At 34.5% G+C, this 15,550-nt stretch overlaps 2 protein-coding genes across 2 annotated transcripts in view; one reads left to right on the forward strand and one right to left on the reverse strand.

The window, feature by feature from the left end:
* Positions 1-4,874, forward strand: part of jv (javelin) — a 101,834-nt gene extending 96,960 nt beyond the window's left edge. The window contains exon 3 of the mRNA XM_089736812.1: positions 34-4,874. Coding sequence (XP_089592938.1) covers positions 34-4,636 — 4,603 coding nt within the window. The 3' untranslated portion in view covers positions 4,637-4,874. The remainder of the gene's footprint in view (positions 1-33) is intronic.
* The window catches only part of MCU (mitochondrial calcium uniporter), a 145,408-nt gene extending 131,108 nt beyond the window's left edge, over positions 1-14,300 (reverse strand). The window contains exons 1-2 of the mRNA XM_028179459.2: positions 14,114-14,300; positions 6,439-6,547 (exon numbers count right to left, since the gene is read on the reverse strand). Coding sequence (XP_028035260.2) covers positions 6,439-6,547; positions 14,114-14,218 — 214 coding nt within the window. The 5' untranslated portion in view covers positions 14,219-14,300. The remainder of the gene's footprint in view (positions 1-6,438; positions 6,548-14,113) is intronic.
* Positions 14,301-15,550: the final 1,250 nt, after the last annotated feature.

Consider the following 15,550-nt stretch of genomic DNA (forward strand, 5'->3'; position numbering starts at 1 on the left):
GACGCTTAATTACGATTCTTTCACTAATTTCAGGTTGATCGGTCGTGCTAAATACCAAACAAAAGAAGAAGTTCTCGAAAGTATCTACATTGACAGTACCGCTTCTTGTTTTGGCGATATAAATGCACAAAGAAAAAGTCCCGAACAAAAAGATTTTACAACTGAAAAAGAAGACGCCGTCTCTCGTAACGACAGCCATCGGTCTCAATCGGTTAGCGGGAGCTGGCCGAATTTAAATGAAGAATCTAAAGTTACAACTAAATCACAAGAGAGTCTAAGCAATTCGCGTCACCCTAGTGAAATTGATAGTTTAGATTCAAATTACGTCAGGAAACACTACAATTTTGAAGCACATAGGCAAAATTACAAAGATAGCTCACCTGAAACCGAAAGATCTCTTGTATCACCGAATCCAAGTAAAGAACTCTATGTAACCACAGACGAACATTGCAGTGATAACGAAGACAAAAACCGATCAGAAATTAACACTCCAAAATCTTATACTAACGACAGTCTTACACGCAGCGAAAAAGATAAAAACGACGAATTTCCAAACGTGACTAAAGCTGACACTTACGATATTTTTTCGGCGCAAAGCAGCCAGAGGAACGACACAAAAATTCTAGTAGTACCCGAAGGAACTGCAGGATTACATACAGTAAAATCCGAAAATGACGTACAATCTATAGTTTCTGAAAACGACGGAACTGTTTCTAGTCTTCCTGATAGTGTAACGTCGTACATTTCAATTTCTATAGCTTCATCAGATAAATCCCATAAATTAGAATATTTAGCCAATTCTTTGGCTGAGAAGATTGACGAATTTTGTGATTCGCAATTCAACGAAAACGTTTCAGTCGCATCACAAGCTTTCAATTCTGAAACTAACAATACCAATGATCCAATATACACAACAATAAGTAAGAAAAAAACCTTTGCGGACATCCACAGAGATTCGTTTTTAAATAAAAACAAAAACCTATTCAACGAAATCCTTACAAAACAAAACGACGAAGTTTACGTAAGCAGCACATACATCGAAGGTGATACTTACTCTACGAAGAGCCATTGTACAGCAAAAAATATCACAACAGAACCTTTTGTGACTACTTTGATAGAAAATCAATATTATTCATTACCTGACATCAACATTAGTAAGTGTTTAAGGAAATCAGAAAGAATTGATGCTCAATTAAGGGAAGAAGATCCGGACGACATACCCTGCGAGAATACTTATGAAGTAGCGCAAACCCACTTTCAAGAAATATTATCATCGAAAACTACGGAAAATTACGGTCAACTAAATAAATCATTTAAAAATCCCCCTACAACTAAAATACAAACTAGTAATTGCATATATTTACCTGGATTTTCCGAGCCACCATTGATAGAAACTTTTACAAAACTCGAAGACGACCTAAAATCAATCAGAACAATTGAGAGTTCTAACGGTGATGAAAAAGATTTAAATTATTTTCGTGCTGAAAATCATCAAAACGAAAGGGAAATAAATGAAATTGAAGGTACTATTAGGAACAATAAACTAATTACAAAATCAGAAAGTTTGAGAATAAACACTTACTCTGATTACAAAACAGATGTAAACATAATAAAATCTCTATCGAATGACAATATAAACGTGTCGTCTCAAGGCAAGAAAAAGAAAACAAACATCAAAAAACATTATTCACTTCGACAGCGCGATCCTTCACCAGAAGAAGCAATTCGTATACCTAGTCCTCTAACAGTGGAAAAATCTTTGAACAAACAATTCACCACTGAACTCTTAAAACCTTCAACTGAAGATTTAATTAATCAATCGCTGCTGTCTCGCGTGCAATCGTTCAAGACCTCAGCGGCCTCTAATATAGCTTTGTTACCACTTAGTGGTCATCAAACAATCGTTATCGATCCGCCTGTAAAAAACGACCTGAACAATAATAATAAACAATCGATACCGATCGATCGAGTAATTCAACAAAATTCTTTAGAAACTTTATCGCATTCTATAAAAGAGCTAGAAACAAACAACGAGAAACAATCTGAAAATTTTGACAAAATTCAACATACAGGTGACGAGAAATTTATCGATACATCTAGCCTTCGAACATCCAAGGACCCTTTCGTAACTATTAAACTTAACAAAGTTGTCAAAACTACCATACCAACATTTAAAAAAGAAACCTGTGAAAAGTTAGCTTTTGTTCAGCAAAGATTCGATAAACCACCTCCTAAACTAATAATAAAGGATACTCAAAAAAAGGAAGAATTGTTAGTAAACGCTTTAAATAAAGAAAAAAGAAAAGAAAAACAAATAACTATGACGAGACCGCAAGTTCTCCAAGTAGTAGATTCCAGAAATAAGATGCAAAAAGTGACAAATTTGAACAAAATCGCTGATACAATCGCTACATCTAGTGATATCAAGATGGATACCAACCCACAGTACAAAGACTATAAAGACAGTAAAAATGAAAGCGACGTTAAGCTAAGCGACGCTATAAAAACTGATATAGAATATCAAGAAAAGATTAATTCCGTTAAAAATTATTGGTCTAAGCTTATAGAATTAAAGGAAATCAGTGAACAAGACAAAGTCATCGAAGATCATTTGAATCGTACCAGCGCAACAGACTCTCAGACAGGTCGAGAAATAGAAAAGGAAAAATTTATTTCGGATTTATCAGTGGGAAGTATAATAAAATCTTTGGAAAGTGTTAAAATTGTTGACAGTATACGAAAAATCAGTCAAACGAAATTACAACTATGGAAAGAAGAAACTGAAAAAGTAAAAAGCGATTCAGAAATAGAGGAAACCCCTGTAGAAAAAATTGTGAAGGAATTTGATGCAAATATTTATGAGAAACCAAAAACTACATCAAATATTTCCGAAACAGACTCAAACAGAGACACGCCTGAAATTGAAATAGTAGAACTAAGCAGTGACGATAATCAAAATCAAAAAACACAAGCTACCCTTATCAAACCAAAGGGTTTTGATAAAGAATGCGATGATTTCGACCATGTTCGTTATAAAGTAATGAAATCGGAATTATTTAAAAATAGTATGATTGCGAATTACCGTAAAGAAGCTCAATTTGATGGTCTACTACAATATCTTCAGGATTACAGTTTTCAAGAATTATTGGTCAACAATAATATTGTTATAATTGAACCAGTGCGGACAAAAATAGAACCGGCTCCTAGAAAAGCCACTGATACGCGTAAAATTCCTCCGACTCTATTGAAGAGAAATGAAGACAACATTTCACAAACAGATAAAGCCAAAAACGCCATAAGAAGACATTTCTTCTATCACCCCATCAGAGTAAATAAAGAAATTATAGAAGAAGAACTACCTAATCCTGATACTGTGAAAAAGGTGAGGAATTTGTTCGAGGACACTTTAAAAATGAAAACACCGATGGCTCATGACCCACCACTTGTTGATGAAATTGGCCTAACTAGACGAGCAACATCCTATAGAAATCTATGCGAAGATGTGCAGGGAAATAACAAAAATAGCGGTAGAAAGAAAGTGATCAGACAACTTACAATAGATACGAACTATGGTGGTAAAAAATGGGATAATGCTAGTCTTTCGAGTGGAGTTTCCAGTGGAGATCTAAGTTCTAACAACGAATATGAAACAGATGGACACAGTCCATTTCCACAAAAGCAATTAAAAGACAATGTTTATAGTTCAAGTGATGAATATCTTTGTGATTCGATGAGCCAAGATTTTTGCTGCGAAAGTCAGTACGTGAGTCCAGACATATTAAAGAAAATACGAGAATGTGGTACATCGGTAACATATTATGGTGGTAAAGTTATGAATTCGAAAACGAGTGTGAGTCCTATGACGAAGGCAATCATGGATGAAATTAAGAGTTTACAGAAGAACTGTAACCGAGACTGCTTTTCATGTCAGACAAAATGTCGTGGTGACACATGTTCATGTCTGGTTGCAAACAAACACACTCAAGTTGTGACAGAGAAACAAAAATCTAAATCGTCGTTAGAAGATTTAAGTGAGGAGAGAAATAAAAAAGCAGATTCATTTCCTGGATTCAAGTTTAAGCTTGTGAAGTCGAATAGTTGTAGTAGCCGTCTTGAATTAACAGGGACTGACGAATGCAAGGACCCAAGACTAAAATATAGAAAACAACTTTCTAAAGAAGATCCTCCCTTAGTATGTGACAATGAGAACTCGGTAAAAAATAAAATATGTAGGATAGAGAGTTACAGCAGAACTACGACAAATTCTGCCGTAGACAATAAGAATAATGAAGTAACAAAAGTAATTCCGAAAAAGAAACAAGAATTTAAACCTTATGATGCAACGAATACAAAGAAAAATGAAAATAATTTCTCTCAAGATGCACCCGTTATCGTCAACTTCAGCAAAAAAGAAGAATCAAGTGAAAGAGACACCGAAAGTGTGGGTAGTTGCAAAACATCGACATCAGATACATCATTGGACCCACAGAGTTTCGAGAAAAAATATTACTATGTTAACGAAAATTCAGACAAGAACAAAGGAAAAACCACTAAATTTGGAGAAATGGTTTTTGAAGAATTCGAAGTTTTAGAAACGTGTTACGATAGTTTAAATAGTAATAAGTCGTTAAAATAATGTTTTAATAATTTAAGCTTAAGCTTTCGCGCTGCGCAAATCTTGATCTGTTTGAATTGAAAAGTTATTAAATTATTACTATAACTAGGTAAATAGCTCCGTAAATGTTAGCTTGTCTGTTTATGTTTATTAGTTGATAGCTACAACGTAAGAACTACTCACATATTTCAAAATATAGATTAACTGGTGATGGTCTTAAAATCTGTGTAATATTTCAATAATAAAGTAATTCAGTTTATCTTAATGTGTTTGCTTTTTAGGTTTTCGGTTCTCAAAAGAAGAAAAAAAACGGTATCCATAAAGGATCACTCTGTTTTTTTGTCTGTCTGTGTATCAAACACTGTGAAACTGTTTTGCTCATTAACGCCTATTGTACCAAATACGGTGGAAGGAAGTTATAATAAGAATATTATGACTGAAGCTTAAGAATAAGCATCTCAGTCAACGCAATCAAAAGAAATAATCATATTTTGTCACTCATAAACCCCATATAAATAGGACATTTATTATATAAGAATCATGTTATTTAGTAAGAAGTAAGGTTTTGTAGCAAAAATGGAAATTCTGAAAATAAATTGGTATATATAATATAATTAATATAAACTTATACTTGCAGATAAAACACGACCCTTACTTACGTGGAAAATGTACGCGAGATAGTTTTTTTAACCATAATGGATTTCCGTGTTTTCGTTAAATAAATGAAATGTCGAATGGTTAAATTGCTTGTGATCGCAGATCGTCTTTTTAATTAAAAACAAATTCCTTTGAATTTAAATGCGCAATTTACCGTATGTTTAAATTTTGTGTTCTAGTGTTTCAAATATATATTGATATTAAATTATTTAGTATAAATATTTAATTTTAATTTGAGTGTTATTTTTATGGGCTGTAGGTTTATGTTGTGTATTCTGTGTGTATGTGCATTCATCTCAGTATGTAATGTAATCACTATGTTATAAATTCTGTTTGTAATACTGTATTTCACCATTATTTGAGTTAAAAAATAAATAAATTATGTTTTGGATCATCTTAATAAATACGTACACATTATAAGCCAATATAAATATGGTGTCTAAACTTTTTTTAGTTCGATAAGTGATCTACGTGTCCTTCCAATAATCCATTTTTGTCATATTTTTTAATCCTTTCGAAAATTTTAGCGGCGGCTAACATTTTAATTCCTGACATCACTAGAAAGTGAAAATTAGGTTTGATCTTTTTTCTACTAATTAAGTGTTCGTTTTTCGATGTAAACATATAATAAGGATACACAGCCTCTAGTTTTGTAAAAGTGCATGAATGTAAGGAAATCCAACGATATTGCAGAATACGATTTCACCTCCAAAGAGTCAAGAGTGAGTAGTTACTGTAAATTACAACTGTTATACTGTGAGACACATTTTTATTTTTCCTACCTATTCTAGTAACCTCGAGGGGTTATTCTAGATTCGCCGAGCTAGTAGGTGAGTTCACGGGGCTCAAGCCTGACGACGTTGCTATCCCGAACCCTAGCAAGAGCCGTGCTTCGCAGAACCTACCAACGGATCGGAAACGCGACCTACTGAGAAGATCCGGCGAGGAACTCAGTGGGCTGTGTCTGTGAGTTAATTTACTCGACGAACCCTTCGTCGCAAGCGACGTGTTCGACGAGAACGATGACCGGTTTTTGTGAGACACATACGGCATGCATGTATATATATACACACTCACACACGCATAATACATGAAGATTCGTATTTAGGCTCATTTTCGAAATGTGGAACTCTCAAGGTATGATTTTTACACGAACTTATTCTTACCTTCAGATAGCACTGGTTCGACTTTGGTGGGCGCATTCTTTGACCCATGTGTGCATACGCTCGTGAAGAAAGTCCGGCGAGGAGGTCGCCATCGTCGACACCATGATTCCTAAATTGAAAGAATGATACTTTATTATAAATATCAGTGATACCAAAAACATATGATTAATTATTTATCTTTTTATTTACATAATGAAGTCGGTTACATGTGTTTGGCCTCAATTTGTTCCCAAATCATTCATCCCATTGTGATGAAACTCGGAACCGATATTATCCGGGAACTCCGGATAAACGTAACACGCGAGCAATTTCAAGAAATCAATGTTTTCCTACAGTTAGATATAGTCACATCGGTGATTGACCGTGTTTCACTAATGTACCTAGTCAGGTCATAAATTCTGTCACATGTTTAATGTAAAATAATTGAAACAAGTTTATTCATTATGTAACTATTCATATACCAAAATGAACTTAACAAAACATAGATTCTTATGATACTAAAGTTTATTCAAAATGACCTCCGTGATTTTGAATATAGGCCTTCAATCTGCGCGGCCAGTCGTCTATCGCAGCACGAACGAGGTCCATGTCAATATCGGCGGCTGCCTTAATCAAGTATGTCTTGAGTGACTCCAAATTGGGATGAGGCTTTGAGCACGCCTTTTCCTCCAAGTGTTGCCATATCTTGTAATCTAACGGATTCTAATCTGGACTGGAGGAGGGCCAGTCTTCGTGCCGGATGAAGTCGATTTCACGCGCCGCCAGCCAGTCTTGTGTGCTCTTCGCTCTATGAGCTGGCGCCGAATCTTGTTGGAATACCCAGTGCCTGTTATTGAACATGGTATGAGAAACAGGTTCCACAAGGTTCGTCAGGACTGTATTTTGATACACAACTGCATTCGTTTTTACACCTTTCTCACAAAAATGTACCTCTGTTAAGCCCCAATAAGAAACTCCCAACCATACCATGAGCGAGGATGGAAAATGACCTCGTTGGACACGCGGAATACGGTTGCTCGCTTCTTCACTACTGTGTGCGTACACCTTATCATTTTGTTTGTTGTAGCTCTCTTCTACGGTAAAAATTTTTTCATCCGAAAAAAGAATTTCCCGATATTTTTATCCCGCGTACCGCTTCAACAAAGCGCGGTATCTCTTCAGTCTCAGATCCATTAGACGAGCATTCAAACGATGTCCTGTTTTTCTTCGATATGCCCGAAGCCCTAAGTCTTCATTTAACACCCTTTTCACCGTGGTTCTGCTTAACCCCATCTGAAGGGCCAACAGTTTCTGCTTACGTTTGGGATTTATTTGAATTCGCGCCTTCACAGCTTTTATCACTGCTGGAGTCCTAGACTGAGGGCGACCACTTCTTGACCTGTCATCTACACTAGAGTCTTCATTGTATCGTTTGATGGTACGATAAACGAATCTTTTGGTTATATTCAAATTTTTCAGTATGTTAAAAATTTGAATTGGCGCGTAACCGCAACGATGCAACGCAATAACTGCAACACGGTCTTCTTTAAGCGTCCACTCCATATTTAAAAATGAGTAAAATTCTAAAAGTATACATTTTTATTTTCATGAACAATTCGAAATTCGAATTCAATAAACTTTTTTGTGGCCAGCATTCTAAAAGAAAAGTTTTTACTGTGTGACAATACTTATGACCTGACTAGGTATATCTAGGTATATCACTAATGTATATACGTGCGTTGTGTAATTAGTTTTTACTTTAGTTTAGTTTTACAAATATAAAACGAACCTTTGATTTCTAAAATTCAAAATCGAATATTTGCAAATTCGAAGCTTTTTATTTCAATTGTCTAAACTACAACTTTTAAAACACTTGGAAACAATTCAAAATAATTTTTACTGGTGGTAGGACTTCTTGTGAGTCCGCACGGGTAGGTACCACCGCCCCGCCTATTTCTGCCGTGAAGCAGTAATGCGTTTCGGTTTGAAGGGTGGGGCAGCCGTTGTGACTATACTGAAACCTTAGAACCATATCTCAAGGTGTGTGGCGCATTTACGTTGTAGATGTCTATGGGCTCCAGTAACCACTTAGCATCAGGTGGGCTGTGAGCTCGTCCACACAGCTAAGCAATAAAAAAAAAAAATATTTAGACTCCAGTGGCTCTCAAAAAACAAAAATCTCACGCTAACGATAATTGCCACTCCGCTATGAATACTAACAACCTTAGATATTACACTATTCTCCTTATCTACCTTAAGCGAATCAAAGATTAATTGTGTGACATGAATTTTAACAGTTTCATTTGCAAATCCTGCTAATATATTTTGCGGTCCTAAAAAAAAGGTTTTAGGGTTCGGTAGCATAATGCCAACAAACTATATATGCACTTCCGTTTATCTTTAACCGACTTTAACTAAAAGTATGTTGTTACTACTCGGAAAGAATTTTCAAAGAACCTCTATTGGATTATCCACTGCACTGTGATGTATATAAATTACGAGATTAATTAGTTCTTAATGAGTTTTTATTTGAGTCCATTTTCGGTGAGACGTTCTTCAAAAGCCGTATATACTATCGTGTATTTTCAGCTTAACTGGGTACTGTAGCGTTATATGGGCAGAGTCCGGCTATTTCTGACGTAAAAGAATCATGCTTAAATGCAGTTGAAGCCTCAACCTCAAATTATGGTGGATAGCGGCATCCAGACCATCATGTCTATGGGCTCGGATAATCCGTTACCACCCGATGAATCGTGGAGTCGCCTGCTCATCGACAGCAGAAGAAGAGTGATAAAAAAAATAAAGAAGAATTTCAAAGAGGCTTTATGCGACAGAGTAAAAAAGCTTTTGGTGACGATCGTTTTGAACATGCTTTTGAGATGTAGGATATTTTCTAGTACATATTTAAAAAGGTTATGAACCATTTAAAAAAAAACTCTAAATCCAACATTTTATTTTTGCGTTATGAGCAAAACCATTATTAACATAGGCACTGAAAAGGAAAACAATGGTTGGAAATCAAAATACCTTTAATCCATAGTATAAAGACAGTTTATTATTGTAACATAAATATTTTAGTTTACGCCATACTTTAATTTAAAAATATTGTGTTAAATGACTGTAAAATTATCACAAAACACTCGTCGTTTTTAAAAACAATAAGGATTATTTTCTAAAATTATATTATATAATATTCTAAACATCGCTATGAATAGTGTAATAAATTTGGATTGTACCTTATGTAATATTTACAAATGAGTTCATCGCGAAAAATGGGCATTAAAATCATTCTGCTCTCTTATATTTTTTCATTAAAAATACTTCCATTTTGACTCTTTTAGCCATTGATTTCAGCATCTTAACCATAAGGTATTCAATAAAATAATCAAGTCCTATAAGAAAAATAATTCTTAGTAATCGTCTTATCGAAACGAAGATTATCCAATAAAAATTGCAGAGTTGCAATAGTCCCGAGCCAATTATAAAAAAACAGGCACATTTTTTTTTCTTTATCTCTTACAACGAAAACGAGTCTCATTTGCGTGGCTTTTGTTATTTCATTTAAACAATAATAATTTAAATATTACTCAAATCATTCAGGCGTCTCTGACAGCGACACGCACATGGCCGATTTTATTTACGTTCAGAAACCTTGCTTACATTGAAATTATTCGGCCATTAGTAAATTAGGTGTATCATGGTTTAATTAGGCGACGCTAACGAAGTAGGTATTGGTATGTTTTGAATGGAATACAACGTACGTACCGTGCGTGTTCCAATGGCTTACACGCCCACATTTTTGTTTACGTTATTTCAGTGTTCCTCGTTGATTTATATGTTATAACTCCTTGGATACTATAATATTATATTGCGCTTATGAGTGGGTAGTCAGTAGAAATAGGAGTAGGGCTAGACGAGGTTTAAAATTTGAACACCGATCATTTTTCTACTAATTAATGAATTATTTATAAGTTGTGTTGTTGTTATTGAGATTTTTTTTTTTTATGATTTTATTAGATACTGATATGTCTGTATGTATGTATGTTTATTGACATCATTGTGCATTACAATGCAGAGTTTAATGACCAAATTTTACAACGCAAACCGTTCGAATTTCAATTGAACGAATGACTGATTTATTTTTTTGGTAGATATGCACCAAATGAATCAAATCGTAGTAAACTTCTTTTGTATAAATTATGTATGTATTCCATAATAATAACTATTTGTAAAAATAAGGAAAATTTCATGTACTTATTACACACACAGGAAAACTACCATTTTTTTTATTCCTTAGATGGTCGGACGAGCTCATGGCCCAAAGTGGTTTCCGGTGCCCATAGACATCAACAACGTAAATGCCGTCACCCACCTTAAGAAATCAGTTGTAAGGTCTCACTTTTAACAGTACAACGGCTGCCCCGCCCTTCACACCGAAACGCATTACTGCTTCACGGCAGAAACAAGCAGGGCGGTGGTAGCTATCCGTGCAGACTTATAAGAAGTCACACCACCAGCAAAATTGGAGAACGTAAGCTTTCTAGACGTATGAATGAATTATTCTATTTCAACATCTGATTTGTGATCACAAAAATCCAATAAATATATATCATCATTACTTAGTGTGATAGAAATAAGTACTGTCATCAATCAAGTCATCAATACGTGTACCTAAAAATATCAACTACTATTTGGAAGTTCTGTAATCTGCATAATCTGTAGCCTGGTTCAGATCTCTAATCTGTTTTTAGATAAAGGTTGATATTGATTGCTATTTTTGGATGTTTTGTCCTCGCATCGACACCATAATCCATATGATATTTATCTAAGCCTATCGAAAGTTATGGTATTTTATCGCGATTACGCATCATAAACACCAAAACCAACAATAATTACACCATATGTCACAAAACAAACACTTGACAATCTTTTTTTTATGATTGAGCATTTACTGGTGGCCCTGAGACCTTTCCAATTTCACAAGGACAGGTGGGCGAGCAAGGGCTCAGCCACAAGGGGCGGGATTTACTAACAGCTACCCGAGCGCCCCCAAGGGAGACCTAACAACTCAAGAGTAGCTGCTTCGCGAATGAATCTACTACAGGATCGGAATCGCGACCCACGGGCTACTTGACAATCTTAGGAATCGAAAGGGTAGGTAGGTTTTTAAATCCAATCATTAATAACAAAGCAGGTAGGTACATAAATAATATGATAAAAAAAACGTTTTCGTGGTTAATTCTTGAGTCTAAGATATCAAATTATCTCGGAATATACTTTACCTTAATAATACACCCATAATGTTATCTTTCTCTTGACAGGGTGGATATCGAAACCTTTCACGATAGGCAATTTTAAGCCTATGAATAAAGAGGCTCAATAATGAGGGTAACGGCAAGGAAAAAATAATGTAAGTACATCTGTCTACAGAACAAGGTCAACCAAGTTATCTTCTTTTGTCGACACAATAACAATGTTCCAGTTTCACATTTGGCGCGACTGTTGCAATTAGAAAATGTATTCTTTTGGTCTCCACTTACAATAATTCGTTACAAGATCGTACTCGTTGTTGTGAATCACGTCGCATAGTGACTTTTATTCGAACGATCCGACTTACACACTAGTCTGATTCTGTTTAATTGTGTTTTGATATCGAACGTGATTCATTTCTTAATGAATAAGACGTTTACCTTTAGGTTTTGAGGACGATGTATTTAAAATTATCGCCGCCATTGATGATTAGAGAGTAGACGCAGTTACATATATTGCAACCGAGACTACAACCTTGAAAGGTGACAATGATGAGCAGCATCTTAGACCTCGTTGTATGCATTTTAGGTTTCGAAATCCTCTTCATTCAAAGTAGAATCATCTTTCCATCAATACATAATCTTCAATAATAATACACGAAAGATATTACTATATACATATTATATTTGCTAAATATTTTGAGTTTTATAATTAATAGATATTCGTTTTAAAAATTGTAAGGGACATGAGTTATGTTCATGTTACTTTCACTGCCAATAAGGAAATTTTCAGACCAATATCGTGCAATTCTGTCTAAATGTAATACAAACAAACACGCTATCCAGTTTACTTCGATACTATTACCACACAAAAGACTGGGTTTTTACTAATCCCTAAACCAGAATGGTACGGGACGACCTAAAGAGCAATGAACTTAGAATTGATTGCGCCGCATCTGACCTAGGTGACATATTTCAATGCAAATTGTTTTTATTTTCCTGTAATTATCCTCAAAGTAGGATACAGTTCATATCGTGTGGTTAATAAATAAAATTTACTGGTGGTAGGACCTCTTGTGAGTCCGCACGGGTAGGTATGACCGCCCCGCCTATTTCTGCCGTGAAGCAATAATGCGTTTCGGTTTGAAGGGTGGGCCGTTGTAACTATACTGAAACCTTTGAACTTATATCTCAAGGTGGGTGGCGCATTTACGTTGTAGATGTCTATGGGCTCCAGTAACCACTTAACACCGGGTTGACTGTGAGCTCGTCCACCCATCTAAGCAATAAAAAAAAAGTAAAATATTAGACATCAAAAATATTTGAAAAATTACAATACTCAATTCAACTCAGATTTGGTTGCATTGTTAACAGAATTTCGGCAACGGGAAAGTCAAATTCGACTTATTTACCGTCATTAACACATTCTAACAAGCATTATGACGTAATCAGAATTTGTGACCTGCCAGCGTGCATGTTTAACGAAATATTAAACACTGGGCGTTATCAATAAAAAGATAAACAATGCTGGAGGGTTTTGTGTACATGTTTATTTGGTAACGGCTCTAATGAAATTCTAAGATTAATTTATGTATGTTTTGGTTTTGATGTTTTCATAAGTTTTTGTAAACCAAAAATTAAACTAATCCAAAACAATCTTTTTTAAATGAACGTTAGTGTATTCGTCAAATTCATTTTACTCTTCTTACTTATCATTACCTATTAGTAAAGCAAGATTACGTTCCTGATAGGTGCTCAAGTATTGTTTAATTTTTTTACTTCTCGTCTTGCTGAGGACAAAATGTCGCTTTTTTCTATAGAAATAAAACTACAAAAACTAACCTATATATTAATTATACGATTCATATATATTGGTAGTTCACTTTCAATATCTAAACCGTCTTTTTAACTATTAGATCAAAATTAAAATGAGCTTTAAGCTTCAACTGAATTATGTTTCCAGGTACTTCTTATATTAATTTATCCGAGAATGTAAATAACTTATTGTACAAAAAACTAGAATCTAAAGTACGATTATTAACATAACCGATACGAACGCCTGTGTTTTCTTTTCCCCAATATTAAAAACCTATCTAAAGTATCTTCGACTTGTAAACATATTTAACCCAAGCAAAATTTTGTACGTGGGTATTTATCAAACAAAGCATCAATCTAATTCAACACATACTTAGTAAAATTTACCTCTTATTGAAAAGCAAACCATAACTGAAAACAACGCAAATCAAGTGAAAAGATGAGAAATTCAAATAATAAACTTCATAATCTATCAAGGACAGAAAAAATACAAACGATAAAACAAAGTTAGACAGCTGGTTTTGAAATATAAACTATACATACATGCACGTGCATTCGAAATCTTTCTCCGAAATTGCAACGATAAATGATCAAATTAAAATCGTCAGGCCATTAAAACATTGAACACTTACTTTGCTATTTGATAGATCTCTAAAAATTGGTGAAAAACACAAACTACGATTTATTTCTAATTTAACGAGTAAACGACATCTAGAAAAACACACCGACGACGCCATCTTTACACTACGTAAGTATTGGGTAGGTATCTATAGCCAAGTATCGCCGGTCACCGGCTCCACCGCACTGACGTTGCAAAGCGGGAAATGTAGCGACTCGTCGAAAATAGTTTACCCGGCTATTTGCTGAATTTTGCTGTCAACATTACGTAAAATACTAGAAGAATTTATTCCATATTATTTATCTGTTTAGGTTTATTTAAAACTTATTTACATGATTTGTTTATTTATATAGTGTAATGAAATTTAATTTCACAAATATGTGTCTTTTTTTATTTTGTATCATTCGATTAGATTTTTTTTCAGTTTATCTGACATAGCTCTTAATATGTAAAGAAATAAGCGGAAGGTATCGAGGGCAGACAATAATTGTTCACTTAAATTTGGAATTCTAATTAACCACTTTTAAGATTTCGAGTTTGTACTGCCCGCCATTCGCAATATTTTTCTTTCCGTTGCTTTTGTTGGTAGCACTGATATATTCAGTGTTGAAAAGTTTAATTGTTTTGCAGGAAAATATCGAAGCTATTCATTATTCAGGAATTTTTCATCCCACGAAACGACAAGGATTTATTTGGCTTAAATAAGATTATTTTCAAATATATCGAAGTCGTCACGTTTTAATCTAATTGTTGGTGCTCAAATCCACTTTTCTGAAGAAATATGAATTCATCAGATGTTCAGGACTTTCACGATGAAAGATTAACATGGTATAAAATCAAATTACTGTGGCTGGTGGTAGGGCCTATAATAATCCCAAATAAGTAAATGCTCCATATTGCTTATTTGTGTTGTGAAGCATTCATGTGTTCTAATTTAAAGAATGGAATAGTCTTATAAATAATATACAAAAATTGAACTTCGATCTCGTATTTCGTGGTTTGTGTGGGTGACAGTACTTACGTTGTAAACTCAACGGTATCCGTTAACTATTTAATACCACCGTGGACCATTCACCTATCTAAAGATAAAAAAGAGTCTATGTTAAACAAATGATACATAATAATGGGTTAATTTCGGCTACATCTTCTTCTTCTATCGTCTTCTTATATATATATATATAAATGAATTGCTGTTCGTTAGTCTAGCTAAAACTCGAGAACGGCTGGATCAATTTGGCTAATTTGGGTCTTAAATTATTTGTGGAAGTCCACAGAATGTTTAAAAGGTAAATAAATATGAAAATGCTCGGAATTAGATATAAATAACAATGTTGTTTTTCCTTTGATGTGTCCCCCTTCGGACGGATTCCTTTTGTTTGTTTTATGTTTGTTTTATATACACAAGCGTAGGTATTTTATTTATCGATTGAGGCACTATGAAGTTTGCCGG

The sequence above is a fragment of the Bombyx mandarina genome, chromosome 22 (assembly GCF_030267445.1).
Source record: "Bombyx mandarina strain Sakado chromosome 22, ASM3026744v2".
In the NCBI taxonomy this organism is placed as follows: domain Eukaryota; kingdom Metazoa; phylum Arthropoda; class Insecta; order Lepidoptera; family Bombycidae; genus Bombyx; species Bombyx mandarina.